The sequence below is a fragment of the Miniopterus natalensis genome, chromosome 8, assembly GCF_054644295.1.
Source record: "Miniopterus natalensis isolate mMinNat1 chromosome 8, mMinNat1.hap1, whole genome shotgun sequence".
Taxonomy (NCBI): domain Eukaryota; kingdom Metazoa; phylum Chordata; class Mammalia; order Chiroptera; family Miniopteridae; genus Miniopterus; species Miniopterus natalensis.
Genome location: NC_142088.1, coordinates 64,448,937 through 64,473,418, shown reverse-complemented (window position 1 = coordinate 64,473,418; position 24,482 = coordinate 64,448,937). Strand labels below are relative to the sequence as shown.

The following is a 24,482-nucleotide window of genomic DNA, read 5'->3' as shown; positions in this document are numbered from 1 at the left end:
TTCCATATATATGTACATGTTTATTTATGACAGTTAGTAAAATAAGTGCATTGTAGAATTCCAAAGCAGTCCTTAGGATTTTGTCCATTTTATTTAATTAGAGAACTTTGGTTAGACAAGGGCAAAAATTTGCTGACTGAATCAAATAGTTTAAGACTAGTCCAAGGGCCAGTGTGTAATTCTTTATTCTCTCAAAAACTGCCACAATTTGGGGGAAGTTAAAGGCAACATAAATAAGCTCCTATAAATCAAATAATATGGCACTTAAATCAAATGCATATAATCTTGCATACCCTTCTACTTGAGAGAAAACTGGAAAATGTCCTTATCTGACCCAGCACTCATTAACAACATTTACATTCATAAGGCACCTCCCTGGCAACATACTTCGCCAAGTATGAAGCATGGAGCATAGAACAAAACAGATTGCCTTCCTATTCCTGTGCAGCATACTGCTCAACCGCCTCACAAAAGATTGAAACAGAAGATAGGTTAGAGCTGTGGGACATTCACACCATGGAATACTACGCAGCTGTAAAGAGGAAGGGTCTCGTACCCTTTGGGGGTTCCTAATATAGTTCCTAATAAAACACACACACAAGTGTGTGATTTGTTAAAAGAAGCCTTACAACCATATCATTGGTTAAAATGTTAAAAATTGTAGGTATTCATCTCTTCATTCATTCAACACATAATTATTTTTAAGCACACTAATTATAGGTAAGGTAAATATTATCAATCTGTTTTACAGATGAGAGAATTGGCATTCAAAAGTTTATGCAGGTTGCTCAATTTAACTCTCATATAAATGGAAGGCTATGCTGTTATTACCAGTCCCTATTGCGTACACCATCTTCCTACTGAAACTCTTCCTTCAGCTGTGATGACACTGAATCCTGTCGCTTGGCTCCTATTGCTCAGGCACTGCTGCAGACCTCACTTTTGATCTTTACTCTTCTAAATATATACATTTCACAAAATTCTAGCTTAAGAAGCTTGTTTTCCCTTCCCTTGTCCACCTAAAGAACTCCAACATCTTTAAATATCAGCTTTCTGTTGCTAATTCTTCAAACTAAATTCCTACTCTGCTTTGATCTCCAGAACTACAACTTTCAGTTATCTGTGAGATATCTCCTCCGATTGACTAACCTTGAGTTGCACTCACACCTGCAGCATCTGCTGTGGCTGAGTGACAGCATCACACAATCTGGGCTCAAGTGCCATCTTCTCAAAAGTTCCCTCTAATGACTTAAAAATGTTATACTGCAAACTAATCGCTCCCCCTCCCCCCACTGACCTTCTTACCACTATACTTTCATTCTTCTCACCATAGCACTAAACACTTCAAAACATACTTTATAATTTACTTTTTAAACATTATATTTTTACTGAGGCATCTCAGCGCTTGCCCTCTACTAGAATGTAAACACTAGGAGGACTAGGAGTGATAACTGTGCGTTTACCCCTATGTTCCAAGTGCCTAGAATTGTGCCTGATATATACTAGGCACATAATAACTATTAGTTGAAACAGTAAATTAAAGGCTTCTAAGAGTCAACTCCTGTAAGTGGGGCAGAAGCTTCGGAACAGAGTTGCTGAGAAGAAAAGTCAAATATGCCTGCTAGAAAAGAAGTCGAGAGCCTCACACCAACTGCCTTCTAGATGTGTCCCTATGGATGTCTGAACAGATTCTGTGACCTGCTTAACACGAGTCAACGGTACTTTCCACGGCCTCTAAGACCTCACAGGGGTGGCCCCTGTGCGCCTCTCTAAGCCTGGTCTCACGCTTCTTTCCAATTTGTTTCTTTTGCTCTTTGGATTTCTTTCAATTCCATTTGCTATCTCAGGGTCTTCTGACCTGTTCCTTCGTTTGTGTTTTAACATCAGGATGCACCCAATCTTTTCACATCATTTAGCAACTATTCTTAATAATCAGCTCTCCTCAAAAAGCCTCTCCTCACCACTATAATCAGAGACACCTCTGCAGCACCCACTCTTCTCTATCCAGCCATTTACACACATGTGCATGTGTGAGCGCACACACATTTTTGGTTTTGTTTTTAGAGTCACCCACGTTAGACTATAATGTCCATGAGTGCAGGGATCCATATTTCAAATGAGGAAGAGTGCCTGGCATATAGTGAGTAACAATATTTTTTGAATGAAACGAGGGATGGATGAAGGAAAAATACAAGAAAATGCTTGCATGAATAACTTGAATTTATTGGAGATATTTATCTCCTTTATTCTCATATGCATTTGATACATTCTTTTATTTTAATTCTGCTTTATTTCTGCTTAATTCTGTTTTTAATCTCATGGTTACTATTCTAGTTATGCTGTTCTCCATTCTCAATGGGACAATTCAAAGGATTGTTACCTGGTTTTTCAGTCTCTTTATCATTCATTCCACTGGCACAGTGCTACACATGCCTGAAAGCCTATGCTATTCACAGCAGTCTTTGAATCAACATTTTACAGTGGTTCCTTATTGACTAAAAAGCCATGTCTAAACACCTTAGCATGTAATGTCCTCTGTTCTCAGCTCATTTTACATTAGCTGCCTTGTCTCTTTTCAGGTGCGCCATGACGTCCACAGCGCAGCCCAGGTTCAGAGTGCTATGTCATTTAACACAGTCAGTGATATTTTAAGTTAGTTATTATTACCCCTTGATTTGTTAATAACAAAATCAAACTTTGAAGATAATAGTTCATTTCTGAGACCTCAGAGCTAATAAGTGATGCCCTGGAATTAAAAACAACAAAAACAGATGTATCTAACTCCAAAGAAAATCTTCATAAACACTGTGTCATAATGGAGTATCTCCCCGCCTTTCAAATGTTTATCCATTCTTAAAGCACTATTTCAAGAGTTACTTTTCACATAGTTTGTTTTTGTGTTTAATTTTTCATACTGGAGACAATCTTTCTTGATTCTGAACTTCCAAAATATTACAAGATATGTGACAATTCTCGCATTTTGCCACAACAGTAGTTACTTCCGATCATGCCTCAGATTTTTTTTTCCTTTTCAAATGTAAACTTCACGAGAAAAGGGACTGTGCCATGTTCATTAAATTACACATAGTGCTGAGCAGAGTGGTTAGCACATGGGAAATGTCCAATACATGCACCTTCATTTAGTCCACTAAAGAAGACGCTGTGGGACCCAGGCCTAATTTCCCTTGCTAGGCAAGGGACCCATCTCCCAGTTGCTGCTTCAGCAGCTAAGGACTCACACTTGCCTCCCTTCTGCAAAGAGTTGTGCTCAACTGCCTTCAGCAGCCCGCTTGGGAAGTTAGGGTCAAGCAACAGCTGTGGGAAATATTAAGAGATGGTCCCCTTGCCTGTAGTGGAATTTATACTAAAAGCACTTGCTCTATGGCTCAAGATGAGACTAGACTTTTCCTAAGGCACAGTCTTTCTGGGCTTTTCCCTTTCTCCACCTTTTACAGGTTTCTCCTGAATTACACTCCCTTTATAAATAACCTTTGCAAGAACTCCTGTCTCAGGCTCCCTTCAAAGCGCCCTCCTACATGCTCTTCTATAAGCTGCTGCCATTTCATTCTTGAAAATGGAGATGTTACATATTCTGTGATTATGTAAGATGTTAACATCAGAGAATTTCTGAAGTAATTTTGCAACTTTTTTATAAGTCTAAACTTAGTGAAAAATAAAAAGTTAAGGAAAAAAATACACAGGTCTTTAAACAATAAAAATTGTGTTTGGGCAGACAGGCCACTCTCCTCCTCAATACTATCCAATGACTCCCCTTAAAGCTAGAATAGAATCCAGGGCTTATCAGTGTGTTCCAGGTTCCAGATCCTCTGTCCCTGGCTGGCTGGTCACCCTCATGTCTACCACTCTCATACGCTTCCAGGCATACCCACTGACATTCTTGCTGTTTTTAGACACGTGCTAAGCTCATTCCTAACTCAGAACTTTCTGTTCTTTCTGCTTGGAAATCCCTTTCTTCACACATTCACATGACTTGCTATCACTTTTTATTGTTATATTTTCAAATATTACCTTTCTAGAGATCTCTTCTCTGATAGTCATAACTAAAACACTACACCTCATAACTGCCCGGACCATAGTATGCTTTTTTCTATATAGCACTTATAACTACCTGACACGATGCATAATACATATTCTCTTCTCTACAGGAAGGTAAGTTTCATGGGAAACGGATTCTTTTCACAAGGGTAGTAACTTATTTCTTCAGCATCTGGAACAATTTCTGGCACCAGGTGGGCGTTCAATTAGTATTTGTTAAATTGCTGAATGGAGACACACTTACATAAGTGAACAAAATCCCAAAGACTGCTCATTCCCATAAAGAGTAAAAACAATCTAGTTGGAGGAAAAGGCATAAGGCACATTAAAAGTTAATAAGAATATAAGTGCCAAATATAAATTTTCAACTACAAAATCTATCACAAAGCATAACTGTTAAATTATACGTGCTCTAGAAAATGTATTCTATCCTTTTGATGGGGATGGAGTAGGCGGGAGTGGGTGGCACAAAATCCCTGAGACTCCTGAAGTCGGAAATGTTTTTCTTGAGGAAATAGCGCTCCACTTAGACCTTACAAGACGGGTAAGTTACAGCTAAATGTACAAAAGCTGGAGGGAATTCTAGACAGAAGCCTGGGGGAGAAATGGAATGAGAGAAAGGGCAGAGGGGCGCAATCAAAGCCTCAGCTCTTGAGCAGCCCTGGGGATGCGAAGTGTGGAGTGGAGTGGAGCCGACATGGTTGTGTCGATGACACAACTGGGAGGCAAATGAAAGCCAGGCTGAAATCTGAGAATCAAAAAGCAAGGCATCATCAAACCTGTCTCACAAAAATTATCGATGTTTTCCCAGCTCATCCTTCATTTAGTTTCGTGTCCTCAAGTATTACCATCCACCCCAGCATCGTTAACATTTTTCTGTAAGAATACATTGCTATACCTTAATACTTTGCTATAAACTGTCAAAATTTCATGCATGTGAAATCCAAATAATGGCCTTAAAACTTAGGCAGTTTTCAAATAATATCCCCATAATATCACTGGCAGTATGATCAGAGCCTGGCTTTCAAGTTGGAAAAATACAACATGAGATGTTAATGACTTTCATAATGTCAAACTATAAATTACTGTATTTGCTTGTAAAAATGATTATATTGCCAACAAAACTAAAGAATTGTAACACTAAATATGTTTTGCATGATGCTACAATTTTAAACCATGTCAGAAATACATTATACCTGTGGGTCTCTGTAAATTCTTTTGTACTAAAATCCTTCTCAGAGTACCGTCCATGGCTGCTTCTTCTATGTGGGAGTGGTCCCCAACAACAGTCCAATACATCATCCTGAAAAGATAGGTCAAGTTGGTTATAACTCAACTCTACCGCAAAACACAGTGTTTCTTCAGATCATGAGCATCAGAATCAGCCCCAGAGTCCCTGAAAAAGCACATTTCTGGACCCAACTCTAAAGCTACAGAATGGAAACCTCCAATAGAGGGCCCCAGGAATCAACATTTAAAACGATCTTAACTAAGCTCTAAAAGTTGAGAGCCACTGTTTAATAATATGCACTGTAGTTTATTATTCGATATTAAAAGTTCCATTTTGAAAATATCATTAACATTTTAGGAGTATTTCTAACAAAGCTATCCTCTGTTGTCACAGAATATTTGTGTTATTATGGATGCTGCATCAATATGCTTTCATTCTTTTTTTTGGTAAAGTAACTACTCCCTCAGACAGATACATTCTCTGTTTAGAAGACGCGACACTGCACGATATTGCTAAGTAAAGAGCATTTGCTTCCTTTTATTAAGCACCGGCTGAAACACTTTATGCGTGATCAGGAGTTTTATTTAACATCCCCCTACTTACTTTTTGGTCATTGCTTCTAAACGAAAAAGAGAAAGACTAAAGAAAGAAAAAAATTCAAGTAAAAGAAAGTAAATGGTTGTGTTAAATAGTTTACCTTTATTTATACATAATATGCCTTCATCTTTTATTGTCACAAATAGCTAAAAACACTAATATTCTACACTTAATATGTTTAACATTATGTTTAATGTTACAAAAATTCAGTATTAGATTCACCATAGTGGTTATTTGTTTATCACATTAGTTTCATTATTCTGAAATGCACACACACACACACACACACACACACACACAGCCTGGCTGGGCGTGGCTCAGCGGTTGAGCATCAACCTAGGATCCAGGAGATCGTGGTTCAATTTCTGGTCAGGGCACATGCCCGGGTTGTGGGCTCGATCCCCAACAAAGAGCGTGCAGGAGGCAGCTGATCAATGACTCTCTCATCATTGATATTTCTATCTCTCTCTGCCTCTCCTTCCTCTCTCTAAAATTAATAAATATTATTAAAAAACACACAAACACACACTGAATGTATAATTTTGCAGCCTTTTCGGGAAAAATAAATTTTGCTCATCTATTTGGTGTAAAATAACATGGATATGCTTTTTTACAAAAGAAGTGGAGGGATTTTCAGAAGTCTTGTGAATCTATTATTTGTTGAACACTCATTACAGAAACAAAACTGTAGAGTAAAGATGGAACAATCTCTAAAATGGACACTCATATCAAGAAATATAAATAACCAAGTCATTAACTTACCCTCTCTTAGGATTTACAGCAATAGCATAGGGTTCTCCAGCCATATTTGTTAAGAGCCTGGTGCAGTTGGGGCCATTCAGCTGCCCTACGTTGATAGAGTATCTCAGACTGGTCCAGTGAGTGGTATAGTAACTGAACCAGTGCATTCTAGAATGATCAGTCCAGTAAATATTTCCTGCTACCCAGTCAACTGCAATGTCCCTGGGCCTTTTAAATTCAGGACACTACAAGAAAACAAAACAACAAACCACAGAATTTTCAAAAAACAACTTGGTGAATTTTTCTGTACTATACATTGGTGTATGAAAATCATATTAACAAGGCCAGGAGCTAATTATTACATAGATTTTAAATATACTAAACACCTAGTCTTAATAGTTATAGCTATATAATTTCACAGTTCCAGTGTACAACTCACTGGAGTTTTACCAATATCATTGACCCTTTTTATTCATCACTCTGATAGAATATGTCCAGAATTATATGTTTAACCTGTGATGTCTCCCAGTCAGTATTCTTCTGAGAATAATTCTGATGTCTAACACCATAGATTAGCTTAAACAAATCCATGTAAATAGAATCTTACTCTTCTATTTGTGACTTCTTTACTCATCCATATTTTGTGCATTACAGTTCTTAATAATGTTTTATTTATTTTTATGAATATATCACAATTTGTTTACCATTTTACTAATGATGTCCATGTGGCTTATTTAGAGTTTTAGATCCTTATAACTAAAGTCATGAATACTACTCTTGTGCATGTCTCAAGACACAAAAACTTATTTCTATTGAGTACTTAGCAAGAAATAGAAGTGTTGAGTTTAAGTTATACATATGTTCAGCTTGAATAGATGCTGTTAGAAAATTTTTTCAAAGAGTTTTGATCAATAAACTGTTTTCAGGAATTTAAAGAGGTTCCACTGGCCCTGCATCCTCACCACATATAATTTGATTTACAAGTTGAAAAGTAAATAGTACAGATAGGCACACTCAGAGAGATTCTGCATTTAAATATCTTTTGAGGGAAGCTACAATCTCTGTCATCTATATTAAATCTGCTAGTTTGGATTTTCTGCTTAATATTGCATTTCTGAATTATTGTGAGACAAAGATACGAGAAGCCATTGGGAACAGACAGCAAGGAGAATAATGTATGCTCTCTGCCCTTCAATTAACTTGATCACTTTGAGCAGGAACTCATGTAGTAATTAATTGTACATGGCCAAATTTATTGTGCATAACCAAAAGTGAGAAAAGATTTGCAGGGATTATATCAAGAATGGACACCCGGCTGGGCACGGCTCAGTGGCTGAGCATCGACCTAGCACCCAGGAGGTCACGGTTCGATTCCCGGTCAGGGCACATCCCGGGTTGCGGCTCGATCCCCAGTGGGGGCGTGCAGGAGGCAGCTGATCGATGACTCTCTCATCACTGATGTTTTTCTCTCTCTCTCTCCCTCTCTTTTCCTCTCTCTGAAATCAATAAAGATATACTTAAAAAAAAAAAAAAAATGGAAACAACTCTTTGAAGTTGAATATAACTAGACATGTAGGCAATGTGTAAGAACATCATTAGGAATTGGCAACCAGTGAAAATATGGGGTTTTGACACATGAAAGTTTCTCATGTGGTTTATTCGTGAGTATATTTTATTAAGAAGTAAACTTGGATTAAAAGAGAAGAGACTGAATTTTGCAAAACAAAACAAAAACTATGAGGTAGCAAGGAACAAGAATTGCAAGTAACTATCTGCTATGAGATTATTGAGATCTCAAGGAAGAAAAATATGGCTTGAACTAAACACAGAACCCCAGAAATTTCTAGGCGCTCTGACTTTTATTATCAGTCTTTCCACCTATTGGTTTAAAAACTGAAATTATGAAATTTTACCGTATACTATTTCTAATTCTAACAATAAATACTATCCATCTACTGAGTAATATCTCATAGATAGCTAAAGTTAAATAAAAAATATTCTACAGACATACTCTAGAAATGACGTAAAAATAATATACATAGGTGAATAGAACATAAAGATGTCTCTCAGTTAAATCACAAAATTATTTTCATGGGTTCCGATGTCATTTAAATTAACTGTTTTTTGTGGGTTTTTTCCCAGTTTGGAGGCATTTAAAAGTAATCATATTGCCCGGCCGGGCGTGGCTCAGCAGTTGAGCATCGACCTAGGATCCAGGCGATCGGGGTTCCATTCCCGGTCAGGGCACATGCCCGGGTTGTGGGCTTGATCAATGACTCTCTCATCACTGATGTTTCTATCTCTCTCTCTCCCTCTCCTTTCCTCTCTCTGAAATCAATAAAGATATGTTTTAAAAAAAAAAAAGTTGGCCTGTCCGGGTGTGGCTCAGCGGTTGAGCATCGACCTGGGATCCAGGCGATTGGGGTTCGATTCCCGATCAGGGCACATGCCCGGGTTGCGGGCTTGATCAATGACTCTCTCATCATTGATGTTTCTACCTCTCTCTCTCCCTCTCCTTTCCTCTCACTGAAATTAATAAAGATATATACATATATATATATTTTTAAAAAAAGGTAAAAAAAAAGTTGTCATAACAAATGACATGCACATGTCAGGGTAAGATATTATATTTATAAGCGTAAGAGACAATGAAAAAAATAACCATCATAATCTGTTTAGAGCCTATTGGAGCATATTTATCATTTTCTAACTCCAGGAGAACAAACCTTTAGCACGCAGAAAAATATGGTATTTGTTGTCTAGCGTGAGCATAGGAAAATATCTATTTTTCCTTTATCACATTTAAATTTACTCATGGTTTTATACCATAATGGTATCCTGGCAAAAATAGGACATATATACTGCAAATTCCACTTTTTTTAGGACAAAAAAGGATTTTCATTTTACTTTACTCATGCATAAAAAGTCTGATTATCTTTCCATTCCCTATTGCTCTACTTGGACTGCTGACAATTAAGAACCCAAATTCCTAATAATAAAGCATTCAGAAGTTTGATTTAATGGTACTTTGTCAAGTGAGCAGTCTGGTGAAGTCCTACTAATGATAAATTATAGAAAAATAAATGAAATTTAAGTCACACTGTTAAGGTAAAGAATACTGTTTTAAGAAAGTAAAACAATGTTGTTTTTTAAAGCTAAAAACAAGAGATATTAATGAGTTACAGACTCATTTAAATCTACACATTTATTCTGTGGTTCCTTGATCAAGGAATTCCTCATGTCATTTCAATATCAACTAAGGTAGTTAGAACATGGGGTGAAGGTCGGGCACACCTAATAAATTCCACCTAAAGTCATGAATCATCAGTGACCGGATGATTCTCCTGGAATAAAGGCAGCAGGGTGAAGATGTTACCAAGTGCTCATCCTCAGGGACTCAGAACAGACTGAACGCTCCATGACGTTCAACACTAAAGAGCAGGACTGAACAGAAGAAAGAACAGCAAGGAGGCAGCAACAGGACGGTCCTATTGTCAAGGAACCGACGGCCCAATTCGGAAACCACCCTTTATAGTGAGTTGCATTGGGATGAAATAACTTCTCTTTGTTGCTTACAGACCAGGATCAGGAAAAGCATAAGCCATAGAAAAGGGACTCTGATACTGATCTTGACTGGAGAGTAGAAATTCTTGCTGGATCTTGAGATAAAGAACAGACAAGTTATGAAGAGTTTTAAAATCAATTAGGTAAATGAAAAGATGGGACACACAGGAAAAGTAAACAGGCTCTGGGAGTGGAATGGAGTCTGACCTGGCAAAATAGGAACATGAAAACAAAATATAGCTAAGTCTTTCACCCCCAAAGAAGCTGAAAACAAAACAAAACAAACATATACAATTAAAAAGAAAATGTAACATTCTCATTTGTCCGTTCGGCCAGCTCATTAGACAGACAGGCCAACGGCCTAGAGTACTGATGAAATATGTCCTGTTTGAGACCTGTGGTGACTCTCACAACAAAGGCGTTGCTCATATTGTTGCACAAAGTAGAAGACACATTTTGACTGCTTTCTCCAGATAGATGGTTTCTTCCCTAATAAGCTCTCCAAATACACAACAAAAGTTTTGAGGCCTGAGGCATTCTTTTTTGTCGAGATATATTAGTCAAGTGAATGAAACACTTAAATCTTACAGAAAAGTTGGCAGCTCAATTGTAACGAAATTCGAGTTTACTACTTTACACAGTTAATCCTTTACAGCTCTGGACTGTAGGGTATCTGTCATAACGCCATCTTCAGGAAAACTAAAGATGTAAGTTACTGGAGACATTTATTTTTTTAGTCGAGAAGAGAAGAAAACCTTCGAAAATGGACTTCAAGCATTTGAGCCATGGAAATAGTATCTTCTTTGTAACAAAATTCTTATAGTTAGCAATATACTTTAGCAAAATATAGTTAGCAAAATATAGTCAACACAGGATAGATTGACTTGGTCACATATTTCATTTGTGATTTTTTTTTCATCTTTGTGTAAAGCTAAGAAAATAAAAATCACTTCTTTTTACCAAAGTTAATTATCTTCTAATGTAATGTTATAAAAACAAAGATGTAAAGATACTTTAAAAAAGTGTGTGTATGTTTGTGGTGTATGTCACACTATTTCCACTTTTGGTCCACAAAATATGAATGAATAAATACTTATATGCAGAGCTACAATGTGTCTGAGGTCTCAAACCACTTCAAGGATGAGATCCCTGGCTGCTACCTACAACTTCTTCTGAGGAAGAGACTATTTCAATTGAATAATTTTGAAGCTCTATTTATGTATATTATAGGACCATGTCAATGTGGAATAAACTCTTGCTAAGGAAAAAAGAAACCAAACAAAAGTATGCAATTTTCAAAAAACACCAAAGTTGTCTTTGGATTACAGATTCAATATCTTCTATGTGATTTTATTAAAATTTTTAGCATGTTCAATGTTCTATTAACTTATTTCTTATGATTTACCACTGTCCCTCCATAAAGATCAAAACTGGCTCTCAAAACCTTCATACACACTGTTAGGTAAACAAAAGATAGCGTGGAAGGTTAGAAAGCACACTAAATTTGAAGTCAGGAACTGGATTTAAGACCTAGTTCTAGTTTCTTTGTAAATTATATAGTGTATAAAATAAAGGTTTTGGGTTAGATTATCTATAAAAATCTTTAGCTTCTAAATACTAAATTATATAACAATTTAGAATATTATCCTTCTATGTAACTATGCCTTTTATATAGCCTTCAGGATGTATCTAATGACAATTATGAATTGTCATGCATTAGTCAGTAAGTTACAAATGTGTTGGTGTTTACGGGGATGATTTTGATACCATCTCCCTATTGAGTGGCCTGGAATTAAGGAGTCAAGTTGCCTTCTGGCAATTGCAGTTTAAACGCCTGAGAGGCACTGCAGAGATATCTGAAAGCAGAGATTGTAAAACGTTAAATTGACTAAATTTAAGTTACAGTTTAAAAAAACATTAAACTTTAGACTCTGGCTTTAAAATTAAAGCTATATCACTTTAAAAATGTACCTTTTGTCTTCTTGTAAACATTAGGCTCTATGAATCAGTGTATCAAAAGCAAACTAGCTCCCTAGGAGAGCAATCAATCTGCTGCCCCTTGTTCTAAAGGGACTTGTGTTCCGTTTCCCCCTCACCCGGGTGCCTAATCGATTTCACACCTTTATTTGCCTATAAGCTGAATTGAAAGTCATGCCTTAAACAGGCAAAAGAAGTTGACTTTAATGAATAAATCATGAATCTATAAGAAAGGGGGTTAAGACACAATAAACAGAAAAAGAAGAGTCAGAGAAGCACATGTGGAAAGCACGTCCCCAGGATCATTGGGTCAGCGTCTTGTGGACGAACAGGAACATTTTCTGTGCAGCAGACCTGTACGTGTGTATTATGAACACATAAATTAGACTTTCATAATTCATTGTCTCTCATCCATCAGATTCATTCAATTTGTGAAGATGTGTGGGTGTACTGCTAAGTTTTATATATCATTTCCTTGCCAGTTCTATTAAAATCTGCTTCATACTGTATGATTACTCCCTAGATAAACTACCAATTCCATTTCCAAGTCTAAACAGAACCTGCAGTGGTAATGAGGTCACCTCATAGGCTACTTCCCTGGTATGCAATTGTTATTCTTCTGATCATAGTCAATCTTTCTGTGATCCTGTCCCTGCAAACAGTCACAGTTCAGTTAGGCCTTCTGGAAGACCTGAAAATATCTCATGTAGGCTGAGATTTCTAGTGTCTAAACAAGACCAAGACCAATCTCAATGAAAAACACAATAATGAAAAAGGGCTTCTTAGTAAAGCAGCTTTGGTTTGTCGTGATAATTAAAGGTGGCAGAGGGAATACCATTTATTGAAGATTCTGAAGTCAAGTTGCATTCTTGGAAATAAAGTATGGTTTATTTATGGCTAGAAAAAATGTGTTTGTGGGTGTATATGGGTATATTCATAGGTGTGTGAGGATATGGGAAGGGCGTGATGAAAGCTGAAGCTCATTATCTTGGAGAGGCTTGTAAACCAATGGAAATGCATTAGGATTTAAGTAGGGAAAAGTGATTAGATTAAGGTTTTAAGGTTATTTTGGCTACAGCCTAGAGAATGGATAGAGATTGGGACCAAATGGAAATACAGGAAAATCTCAGGAGGCTTACTGGATGGACTCCGGAATGAAGAATGTGGAAGTTCAATCTAGGTTTTGTAAGACAGAAGTAGATAAAAATGAGATATAGCTAAAGATAAAAGTATTTAAATTTGTGATTAATTGAATATTGCAGAAGAAAAAATAACTGTAAAAGACTTACAATAGCTAAGATCTGGAAACAGCCCAAATACCTATCAGTAAATGAGTGGATAAAAAAGTTATGGTACATTTACACCATGGAATATTATTCAGCCACAAAAAAGAGGGAAATCTTACCTTTTGGGACAGCATGGATGGCCCTGGAGATTATTATGCTAAGTGAGATAAGCCAGTCAGAGGAAGACAAATACCATATGATTTGACTTATATATGGAATCTAATGAACAAAATAAACTGACAAAATAGAAACAGAGGCATGGATACAGGGAACAGACTGACAGTTGTCACAGGGGAGAGAGGAACGGGATGAAAGGAAGTGAAGGGATTAGCCAAATAACATATATGCATAACCCATAGACACAAACAACAGTGTGGTGATGGCCAGAGAGAAAAGGGGGCAGAGGCTGGGTGGAGGTGGGCAAAGGGGGGAGGGAATGGGGACATCTTTAATAGTGTCAACAATAAAAATAAAGTTTAAAAAAGATTGATATACTATCGCCCTGAATACCAAAGATTTTCAATTAGTTTATTGCTTCTAATTTAAATATATATATACCTATTTTTATGACGTGTTGTGTTCTAGATGTTAGGATTACAGTAGTGGCCAAAAGAGTAAGAATATCTGCCATCTAGGAATTTATTTATAGCAACATGAAGTAGACAATAGATTGTAAATATAATAGATGAGTAAATTATGTGGCAGTTTAATAAGAAAGAGCAGGTTAGTGAGGAACCCAGAATGGGAGTGGAGCAATAGACTGCAATTATCAATAAGTTATGGATTCAGATGTCGATATTTGAGAAAAAACTTGAAGGAGTTCAGGAATTGAGTCATGTAGGATATCTGGCTGAAAAATATTTTATGCCAAGAGAACATTTTAGGAAAGTCCTTATATTAGCAGGTAGTGGTGAGCTTTATAAATACCAACGCTTCCCCGGAGAAGAGTAAGGGGGAAAGTAGCATTTGATGAAGTCAGAAAAATAACAAGAGATCAGGTTTTTTAATCCCTGGAGCATTCTGGCTATTGTGATGTCAGAAGGGAAGGAAGAAGACCAGTTAGGAGGCCAACTGAGAAGAAAGTTGACAGTTCAAAATTAGTTACTTTCAGCAAAGCTGTCAGGTAGTTGGCTCCTGCATGTACCTTGAAGGTAGATTAAACATCATTGTCTGACTTTCACATTATGAGAGAAAAAGATGATGACTCCAAGATTTTTAGTTTGAACACCTGGAAAATGGAGTTGCCACTATATGAGATTGGGAAGGCAGGTTTTGTGGCTCATATGTGAAGTTCATTTTTAGGTGTGCTACTTTGGGGATTTTTTAAAACATCCAAAAGGAAAAGCAAAGTAAGCAGTTGGACAGAGCCAAATATCTACTAGTAACTGTTAGCATATGGACATATGCTAAACCACAAACCTATATAAAGTCCACAAGGATGTGAGGAAAGATAGAAAAAAAGATGACCAAGGTCTGAGCCTGGGGGCATTTCAATTTTAAGAAGGAAGGAGAAAAAAATCTAGCAAAAGAGACTGAGAAGGTGAGAGGAAAAACAAGAGATCAATAAAAGAATAACTATATTGATGAATGATTTTATTTTTAATTTTTTTAAATATGTCTTTATTGATTTTAGAGAGAAGAAGGGAGGAGAGAGAGAGACAGAAACATCAATGATGAGAAAGTCATTGATCGGCTGTCCCCTGCTCCCCCTATTGGGAATCAAGCCCATAACCCGGGCATGTGCCTGCACCTGGAATCAAACCACGATCTCCTGGATCCTAGGTTGATGCTCAACTGCTGAACCACACTGGCCAAGTTCAATGAATGATTTTAGAACCATTTTGTATTTAAGGGCTATTGTTACATAAAACGGTGAAACAAAAAGATCCACTTAAAGCTTGACAGAAGAGACTGACATTTTTACTATGTAGAGTGAGGGTTCTCAGCTCTAACACTATTGACATTTTGGTCAGGATAAGTTCTTGTTGTGAGGGACCAGCTTATGCCTTACAGGGTGTTAAGCAGACTTCCTGGCCTGTCCTCGCTGGAAGCCAGCAACACTTCCCAGTTGTGACAATCAGAAATACTCCAGGCATTACCAAATCTCCCCTGGGGTGGAGATAATACCCAGCTGAGAACCACTGATGTAGAAACACTGAATGCTCCCTCAAGTCAGTTTCCTTGATGACTCCAAGCATTTGTCAAGATGTTTAATGGCTATCACCAAATTTATTGAATACTGCTTTGTCCTAATTCTCAACCTCTTTCTCAAAACAGCAACCTCTCTTAGTTTCTGTGACTCTACTTTCTCCTGTTTTCTCCTAATGTACTGGCTACACCTTGTCATCATTTTAATCTGGTTAAGAGCTTTGCTCCAGTCCTTTGCTTCCCTTGTACTCTCTCCCAGGTAACTGAACCTAGCTTCAGAGCTTTAGGTACCTCATCTACTCTTCTATTTTTTAACCCAAAGATCTAAGACCAAGCCTTGAATATACCACTGACTACTTGATATTTCACTTGAATTTCTTGTAGCCATCTCAGGCTTAACATGACTAAAAGTATATCCAAAGCTTATCATCCCCAGGACCTATCAAGTTGCATAATTGAGAAACTTAAGAATCAACCCAAGTCCTTCCTATTCCCATTTTCCACATTCATCCTGTTTGCAAACACTTTCAGTTAAATTTGTACACACTACCTTCCATTCCTTTGAGACTGCAATAGTCTCTACATAAAAAGCCATTAGTTGTCTTAGATATAAATAAGGTGACATTACGTCCTCTGAGGTCTAGCTCAAATCTCCTCTCTTCTTCGAATGAGCCTTAACTGACCACCCTATCCAAAGAATTCTTACAACTCTGAGTGCTTCTTTCTTGGTCCATTATAATTTCTTTCAGTATATTTTTTAAAATGAAAATGTTTTAGTATTTATTTATTTATGAGTTTACTTGACTTTGTCTTTGTTCCCCAGAATCTAAACTTCATGAGAACAAGACTCTTTGTTCCCATTATTGTATCCCAAGAACCCAGCACCAAACCTAATAAACAGAAATCTTTAAATAAATCTTTGGAAATGAATGAATAAAACTTGACTGATTCTCCTTACAATGCTATATGGTCTGATCAATAATTTCTTCAGGATTATTAACCATGGAATCATATGTTTTATGCAGTCATATAAGATTTACATTCAGTAAAATTTTAAATATTAGCATAACTGTTACAGAGCAATTTAACTTTAATCAGTATGTCATGTTGAATGCCTGTCTCATGCAATCAACAATACAAAATGGCAATAATGTAATGATCTGATAGTTTTAGATTTCTTCCAAAGTAATCATAATAAATTATTACAGTTGTGGACTGGTTTGAACAAATTCAGATGGTTTTAAAGGTTTTTCCTGCTATGCAAGTATAGACAGTTTCAATTGAGAATTGTAATAATAATAATCAATTTATAATAATAAAGAAAAATTAAAAAGAATGAAAAAAGAAACTATCAACTTTTACCAGTACCTAATGCCCTAAAATAAGACTTTGAAGGTTTTTTTACACATACACACATGTACGCACACACATGCACGCTTAAGTGTGGGCATGTATGCACACCTACATGCTCACGTGCAAGTTTGTGTGCATGTGTTTGCGAAATACAGACATCTATTGGGTGAAAGGTTTTAGCTAAGACTCCAATTAAAAGTTGAAACCTAGTAAAGATAACTTAATTGAATATTTTGTTAAAAGATTTTCGGGGGGGGGGAAGGGCCAAATCGCCTTTTTGAAGAAAAGATATGATTATTCATGGGTAAAATTATAAGCATGTTCATTCTGAACATCCTCTTTTGCATAATAGACAATATGCCAAAAATAGCATCTCGTATTCACTTCACAGAATCAGGTAGATCAGATGAACAATTTGTTTTGCTCCAGAATATTTAGTTCTTTGATGGTAAAAATCTAATCTGTACTTTTCGTCATTTGCATTTTTACAAGCATTGACCTACTTTATACTGCTAGTCATCACGTCCTTTGCTGCACAGCATTTCACACTAGAAATGATAAATTGCCAGAAAGTATGTTCAATTGTTACATAACGTTATCATATTCTGCTCTGACTACTAAAATTCCAATTCAGAAATCTCATTATGCTTTACATATAGATTGAATCATGCGAGTCTTTTAAATTTTAAATTATTTAATTTTCTTAAAGAAAAAATAAATTATCTATTTTGGATAGCCCTGGGGGTTATAAAATCATAAGAATTCCTATGTATAAATAACTTAGTCTACATTTGAAATTTAAATTTGTAATTATAATTAGTATTTCAACCATTTTCAAAGATTACAGAAGAGTATTCCCCTCACAACTTTCCCCCAAAAAAATCACATTAAATATTACCTTTCTTTGGAATGGACTTCAGGAAACATTTAGTTATCTGAGTAATCTTTCTTTGATATCTGACACAATGTATTTCCTACCTTTACAGGGATGGAAATATTTCAGTATTTTCAATATCTGTGAATATGCTTTAAGACATTCTGCAATTACATGGCTAACTCCTCACATTTGGTTAATTGATAATGGGGTTATAAGGAAAGTATGCATACTTTGATTTGTGGGGTTTTTTTCTTTCACCTATTTATTCATAAAAAAATCAGTGTTCTATATTCAGCTTAGAAAAAAAATCTTGTTTTATTTTCAAAGGAGTGGGCAATTCTCAGGTCTGTATCATTCAGTATTTGTGTCAAAACTTAGGTGAAATAGATAGCATGTTCATTAAACTAATAGATGACTAGCTAGTGACTGTAAAAGAGCAAAGACAATACATGGCAGAGTAATTCGTAAGGGTAGAAAATCAATTATTTATACATGAGATAGATTTTAGGGGAATAAATACAAATTGTCCCTGTAATAATTTAATAGACATAACTATGTCACACATCTTTTGGAAATCATATATATTTACTTTCTAGGAAGGATTTAAGAAATTGTCCACTCCAATGCTATAGTTATTTTTTAGATGAGGAAACTGAGACTTAAAGATGTAACAAGTCTCTCAAGTTAAAATGTAAATGTGGTCACATTATAACTGCATGGCCGTAGGTAAGTCGTTTAATTACTCTAGAATACACATTGCTCATTAAATTAAGGCGGTAAGTACGGCTTCATTCCATATTTATAATATTGAGATATCAGAGTTACAAAAAGATATAAGAAGCAAAGTTAAACAATTGCCCTCATTAGTGTAGCCGTTAAGTACTGTCTTAAAAACAATGCATTGGCTGAAATTTCTATGGAATGCTTGATGGCTTAGAACATGGTGCTAAAAACTCATGGCTCAGTTTCCAACCTTATAATTATGACATCTACTTCACTGTAATGGACTCCTAGAAAATATACTCTACTGTACCCAATTTTATTCCTAGTGAATACTGTTAGTTATGTGTAGGTCTAAGAAGAGAGAGAAAAAAACAAACAAAAAGTCTAGATGATATAACACAAATAATGACTACTATTAAAAAACTAAAAAAGTTTTTATCCTACTAGAAAAGGCTAATCAATAGCTTTGCCATTGGCTATGAAAGATTCTATGACACATTAATAAAATTAAATATTGAAATATTAAAATATATACTTGTAAATAAATATAAATATACCAATAAAATATATACAGTTACATTTTGTGCATATAAAATAAAAACTTAGTTACCAAACATTAAACAATTTTGGCCTCTGACCTATAATAAACTCTGTTCACTAGGGGACACTGATCATCAAATTTCTCTAAGCACAAAACCAAAACAATTATCAAATCATTTTCACTGAAAAGTCATAATAACAATTATAGATATATTTTTAGCAACTACAAAATTCTGACAAGATTAAGTTACAAATGATTTTTAATGTGATAATATGCATCATGGAAAAGAACACCTAGCCAGTTATCATCATCAGAAACATCATCGTGATCACCATCTCTACCATCATCATCATCATCATCACCATCTTTTTAATGGCAAGCATAACTGTTAACAATACTAAACATATAATACAGATTCTTCAGCAAACTTTATGAACTAGAGCAAGGAGAGGTTAGAGGCTAGTCAGCAATAGGAACAAAATGAAAACCCAGGCCGTGTAACTCCATGGCGTGTACCCTTCATCACTTCATTAATAACAGGGGGAATGGTACCATAAGAGCGACGTTTTCGCAAAGCAGACCTCTGTTTTATAGATAAAGAAAAGCTAAAGGCAGCCAAGGCTCTGTCCGCCTTTTGGTCTGTTGAAGAGGAAATAAATTGTACGTGAGCGAGGGAGGGCAGAGCGATCTTATGGATTCCTTGATTCTGTCTAAGAATTGCTCTAACAGAACTAAAGCTATAGCATACCATTCTGTCTGGGGGAGGAAGAACTGAGGACACAGCTTTGATATATGTGGGGTTTTACTCACAGTTAATTTCACCTTAGTTTGACAGTGAATATTGCTTCCTTTAAATTAAAGTGATCGCTGTCTATAAGATAAAATGTATGTTCCAGAGCTCTATCAAATGCTATTCATGTAGCTCACACCTTTATGGTAGATGCCACTGGGAAAGGTGGAGAGGACTTCCAGATAGGTTCCTCTGAGTCTTTTGAAATACAAAGCTTCAATTATATCCTACTGTGACAGGACAGCACTTGGCTTTTTGGTTGTACAACAAAGGGCCAGACCCCATAAAAATAAGTATTTACCTGTCATTTTTTTTCCAAGGTTACTTCAAAATATAAAACACACACTAAATTGACATGCCTTAAAACAAATAGAAGATAGCCTACAACCACAAATCTAAATAAATGTTCTAGTGTATTTTCCTCAAAGAAATAACCATGATAGCCAACATGTCCATCATATACTAGCAAACAGTACTGCTCTGTTTGGGAGGTTCCCTGGAACACAGTTATCAAAAGTCAGAAGAAATGCTTACACTAGGGCGTTGATCTCTTGTCCTAGAATACAAGTATTTCTCCAGTGTTAAAAGTGAAATGATTTTCCCTGCATATTTTGACAGTTTATTTTCTAACAACAAAAAAGTTATGGTTCTAATTTCATCTCATGATGAAAAAAACCTCATGCTCCTAAATTTCTTTTTCTGTTTTTTTTTAATCTTCACCTGAGGATATTTTTTCCATTGCTTTTCAGAAAGAGTGAAGGGAGGGAGAGAGAGGGAGAGAAACATCGATGTGAGAGAGACACATCGATTCGTTGCCTTCTTCACACGGCCAGACCCAGGCCAGGGATGAAGGCTGCAGTCAACGTGCCCTTGACTGCCCTTGACAAACCTGGAGCCTTCTGTCCCTGGGGCCATGTTCTAACCACTGAGCAAACCAGCGAGGGCCGAATACATTGTTAAACATTGTTAAATATAACATGGTGTAGAAATGTTTGGTATTATTTGTTACCATTTTTATGTAACTAAGTCAAATACATGAAAACAAAAGCATAATATTATGCAAGTAAAACAAATTTATATGTAGCTATGAGAATAAATGAGTAGAAAATTGTTTTATTTCTACATAGGGAAACTATTGGGAAGAACCATTGAATAAATATATTAATTACCTCCTATAATCAGATATTGTGATTGATAGAGCAAAATAAAATAAGGGAGGGTGGGAAGAGGCGAGCCTTGAAATATTCAATACTGTTTACTTACAATCAAGCCACTGTTTGCTTGCCTTTTTTGTCCATCATGGATCCTTTTGTAGAAAATCCCGCCTGGATTAAACTGAGTACTCCAAATAATCAAATCCCTTTGATAATACACATCCATCCCTGTTATCCTTGAATTGTGTTCAACATGAGAAATTTGTTGATGATCGCCACTGTAGTTGAATGGATATATAAAACCCAGGATATCAGTGTCATTAGCAATGTAGAGAACTTGATCTTCAGAGCCTGGAGATTATTGTAATAAAATACAAAAATAAAGTAAGTTTCAACTAATGTCAAAGCAATGATTGTATTGTTAAATTATCTCGAATTGTTATTCTTAAAACAGTTTCTTGCTCAGTAAAAATCAACCAACTTTAGACTGTTTTAAAACCTTCATGACTTATGTTTAATACATAGTTACCTAAACATGTCTAAGAGTTACTAATGTAGGTTTTCCTAGGGCAAAACTTACTTTCTGGCTACACATTAAGCATTGGTAGTAGTTATTTTTTGTATAAAGAAGGATTTCTTTGGTAAGTTACAGTACATTGTTCTAATGCTTTTTAAATTCAGATGCTATATTGTGTACTAATTAAGCTTCAAGCATTTAGTTTATGCACCTGATTGATCATTACCTTAGGTTAAAAAATGATAATTAAGACATGAATAGTCTTCTTCTTCAAATATTCACATATCTTAAATATTCTTTTATTTTTTATTACACAAAGATATCAGTATTTACTACATTAGATTGTCATCGCCTCAATATTATCTACAATTGTGCTTAGTGGAACTTTCTAGCCTGAAGTTTTGATACCTACAATAGTATACTAATGTCATATTCATTCTAAGACAAGTAAACACCTAAAGTAAATCCTAAAATTATTAATTAAAATATTAATGAAACCATAAAGTAAGATTGAATGGCATGCAAAGTATTTGCAAATTTACAAAAATAATTATGCAGGAGGCATAGTTGAATTCTATAGTTTTAGTAGCTCTCACTTAGTGAAAGTATACTATGTGGCAGGCACTGTGTTAAGCCTTTCACAATTTATCTCCTGTTCTTGCAACAATAATGGAAAGTAGGCATTAAAATTCCCATTTTACAGTTGAAGAACTGAGGCTCAGAGTCAAATAACTTCCCCAGGCCACACAGTCAGCCAAGTACATATTACTCCATAGCTCATCCTCGAACCACTGCTTCTTATTACCAATCTTATTAGCATTGTCCAATCATACCCTGTAGCTAACAATACTTAAGTTACAACAGTATGTATTAAAATATATGAATACTAAAATTCATACCTAAAAAAGCCTCAAATTTATAACTGTCACTTAATTTTTAAAAATGATATTAAGTGGAGGCAATCTGAATTTGAAAGCATGATTTTATTTTAAAACCTCTTAAACTCTTACTCAAAATTCCATTCTCCTTATACTGCTAACCTTTAACCTGTTATTTTTATCCCAATGGTGTAATAATTTCTCCTCACACAGAAAGTGGACCGTAAAGAAAGATACTTTCTTAATCTATCACATTCACTTTTAAACTTTTACACCTCCTTACAATTGATTCAAACACAAAAGTGATTTTCACAGTAACCATGCATTTGTCATGTCTATAAACCATCCAAAATTAAATTAAGAATAATAAACCAACTGATCAAATTAATCAGCATTAACAAAGAGACTTATTTTATATTATTAGGCATGAAGCTATTGCTAAAATACAACATGAACATTTTTTCCCCTACAGGATATTTACAGCAAAATTATACTATCATTTGAAATGATGGCTATAACCTTACCTTTTGCTATGCAGGTGCCGTTTCTTTCTTGAAAATTCTGGTCACATGCACATTTGTATGACCCTTCCATGTTTATACATTTGTGGGAACACATGCCAAAGACCAAACACTCATTAACGTCTGAAAAGAAGAGATGAAAATAGCATCATCATGCCCCCAACTAGCGCATCTACCCCTCTACACCGCAACATGACAAATTCATTTTTCCTTATTTCTATTTCTTTTATTGTCTTTTCAAATCCTTACCTGCAGCTTGTGTATTATTTTTAGGCCGTGATGATTTTTCACAATAGTTTCACTCTAACAATTTATCAGCTGTTTGTACATTGCTCATTAACCCACTTAAACATTGAAATATCTGAAACTCCCCTAATGTTTGCACTTACTCAAATAAACAGATCTTGAAGTTTCCTCTGAAGCCTGTTTCTGATTACGTAACTCTATACCTTTGCACATGTCATATAATGTCCTTTCCCACTTTTATGAAAAAAAATTCTATTCATTTTTCAATATTCACCTGATGTGAAGCCTTCCTTGGTCTCCATCAATGTCTAGCAGTGACTATCCATCCCACAGTTTCTGCGCTCTGCTGTTCAGTATTTTTCTCTTACAGGATTGTTCACACTATATTTCAAACATGTTGCTATATATTCATATCCTCTACTTGACTGTCAAGTCTCTTCGGAGCATAAATTGTGATTTACTCATTTTATATTGACAGCATTTTGCACAATGTCTGGCAAAGAACGAAGATCTGGATGTATCTCTAATACACCTCTGGTTTCATATATATGAAGGGACTAGGTAACAAGAAGGGCTACGTGAAATAAATAAATAAATGAATAAAAACTGGATGCCTATATAAATAAATATATATAAATCATAAGTAATAAATCCATCAATCACAGGCAATATTCTGTGTTCAGCACCTGCCTCTGGTTTGAATCACTTGAGCAGGGCTAGGATCGAGATCAGGTGATTCTGGTGAATTATCTACTTTCTGTTTATTTCCCTCCTCTCCTGCTTTTATCAGCATAATTCCTTGGCCTCTTATATCACATATAGTTGCTCTAATTATGTAATGAATCTGTGATATAAGTCCTTCCCTCGAATTAGAGAACTTAAGGATAATCAGAATAATAATTATCTTTGTTTGGTGCTCAATAGTGCTTCAAAGGCTCACAGACTCTCCCAGGGACACTTGTAAGTGACAGTGCCAAGGCTTTCTGATTCTGCCGTCTCTGCTATGATGCTTTGCCCAAGGAGAGCTTAAGCACTGTCATGAGAATTCATTTCCATGCTTGAAATGTAGGGTAATAAGGTAAAGAAAAATCTATTTACTTATTTTGATATTACATCAGAGATTGAGTAAAATACATGTAATCAGCACTTAATCACCAAAGACTATTATGACAAACATTTTTTATTTGTTTGACACCTGTCATTTTAAACAGTACGTTATTTGTTACTACGGTTTCCACTTGACAGGAAATCAAAATAAATAAAAATATGCTTGATCTGATAA

The 24,482-nt window shown here is 35.6% G+C and overlaps 1 protein-coding gene across 1 annotated transcript in view; it reads right to left on the bottom strand.

The window, feature by feature from the left end:
* The window catches only part of LRP1B (LDL receptor related protein 1B), a 1,257,096-nt gene that overhangs the window by 82,706 nt on the left and 1,149,908 nt on the right, over positions 1-24,482 (bottom strand). The window contains exons 75-78 of the mRNA XM_087819400.1: positions 22,958-23,077; positions 21,148-21,389; positions 6,647-6,870; positions 5,253-5,359 (exon numbers count right to left, since the gene is read on the bottom strand). Coding sequence (XP_087675526.1) covers positions 5,253-5,359; positions 6,647-6,870; positions 21,148-21,389; positions 22,958-23,077 — 693 coding nt within the window. The remainder of the gene's footprint in view (positions 1-5,252; positions 5,360-6,646; positions 6,871-21,147; positions 21,390-22,957; positions 23,078-24,482) is intronic.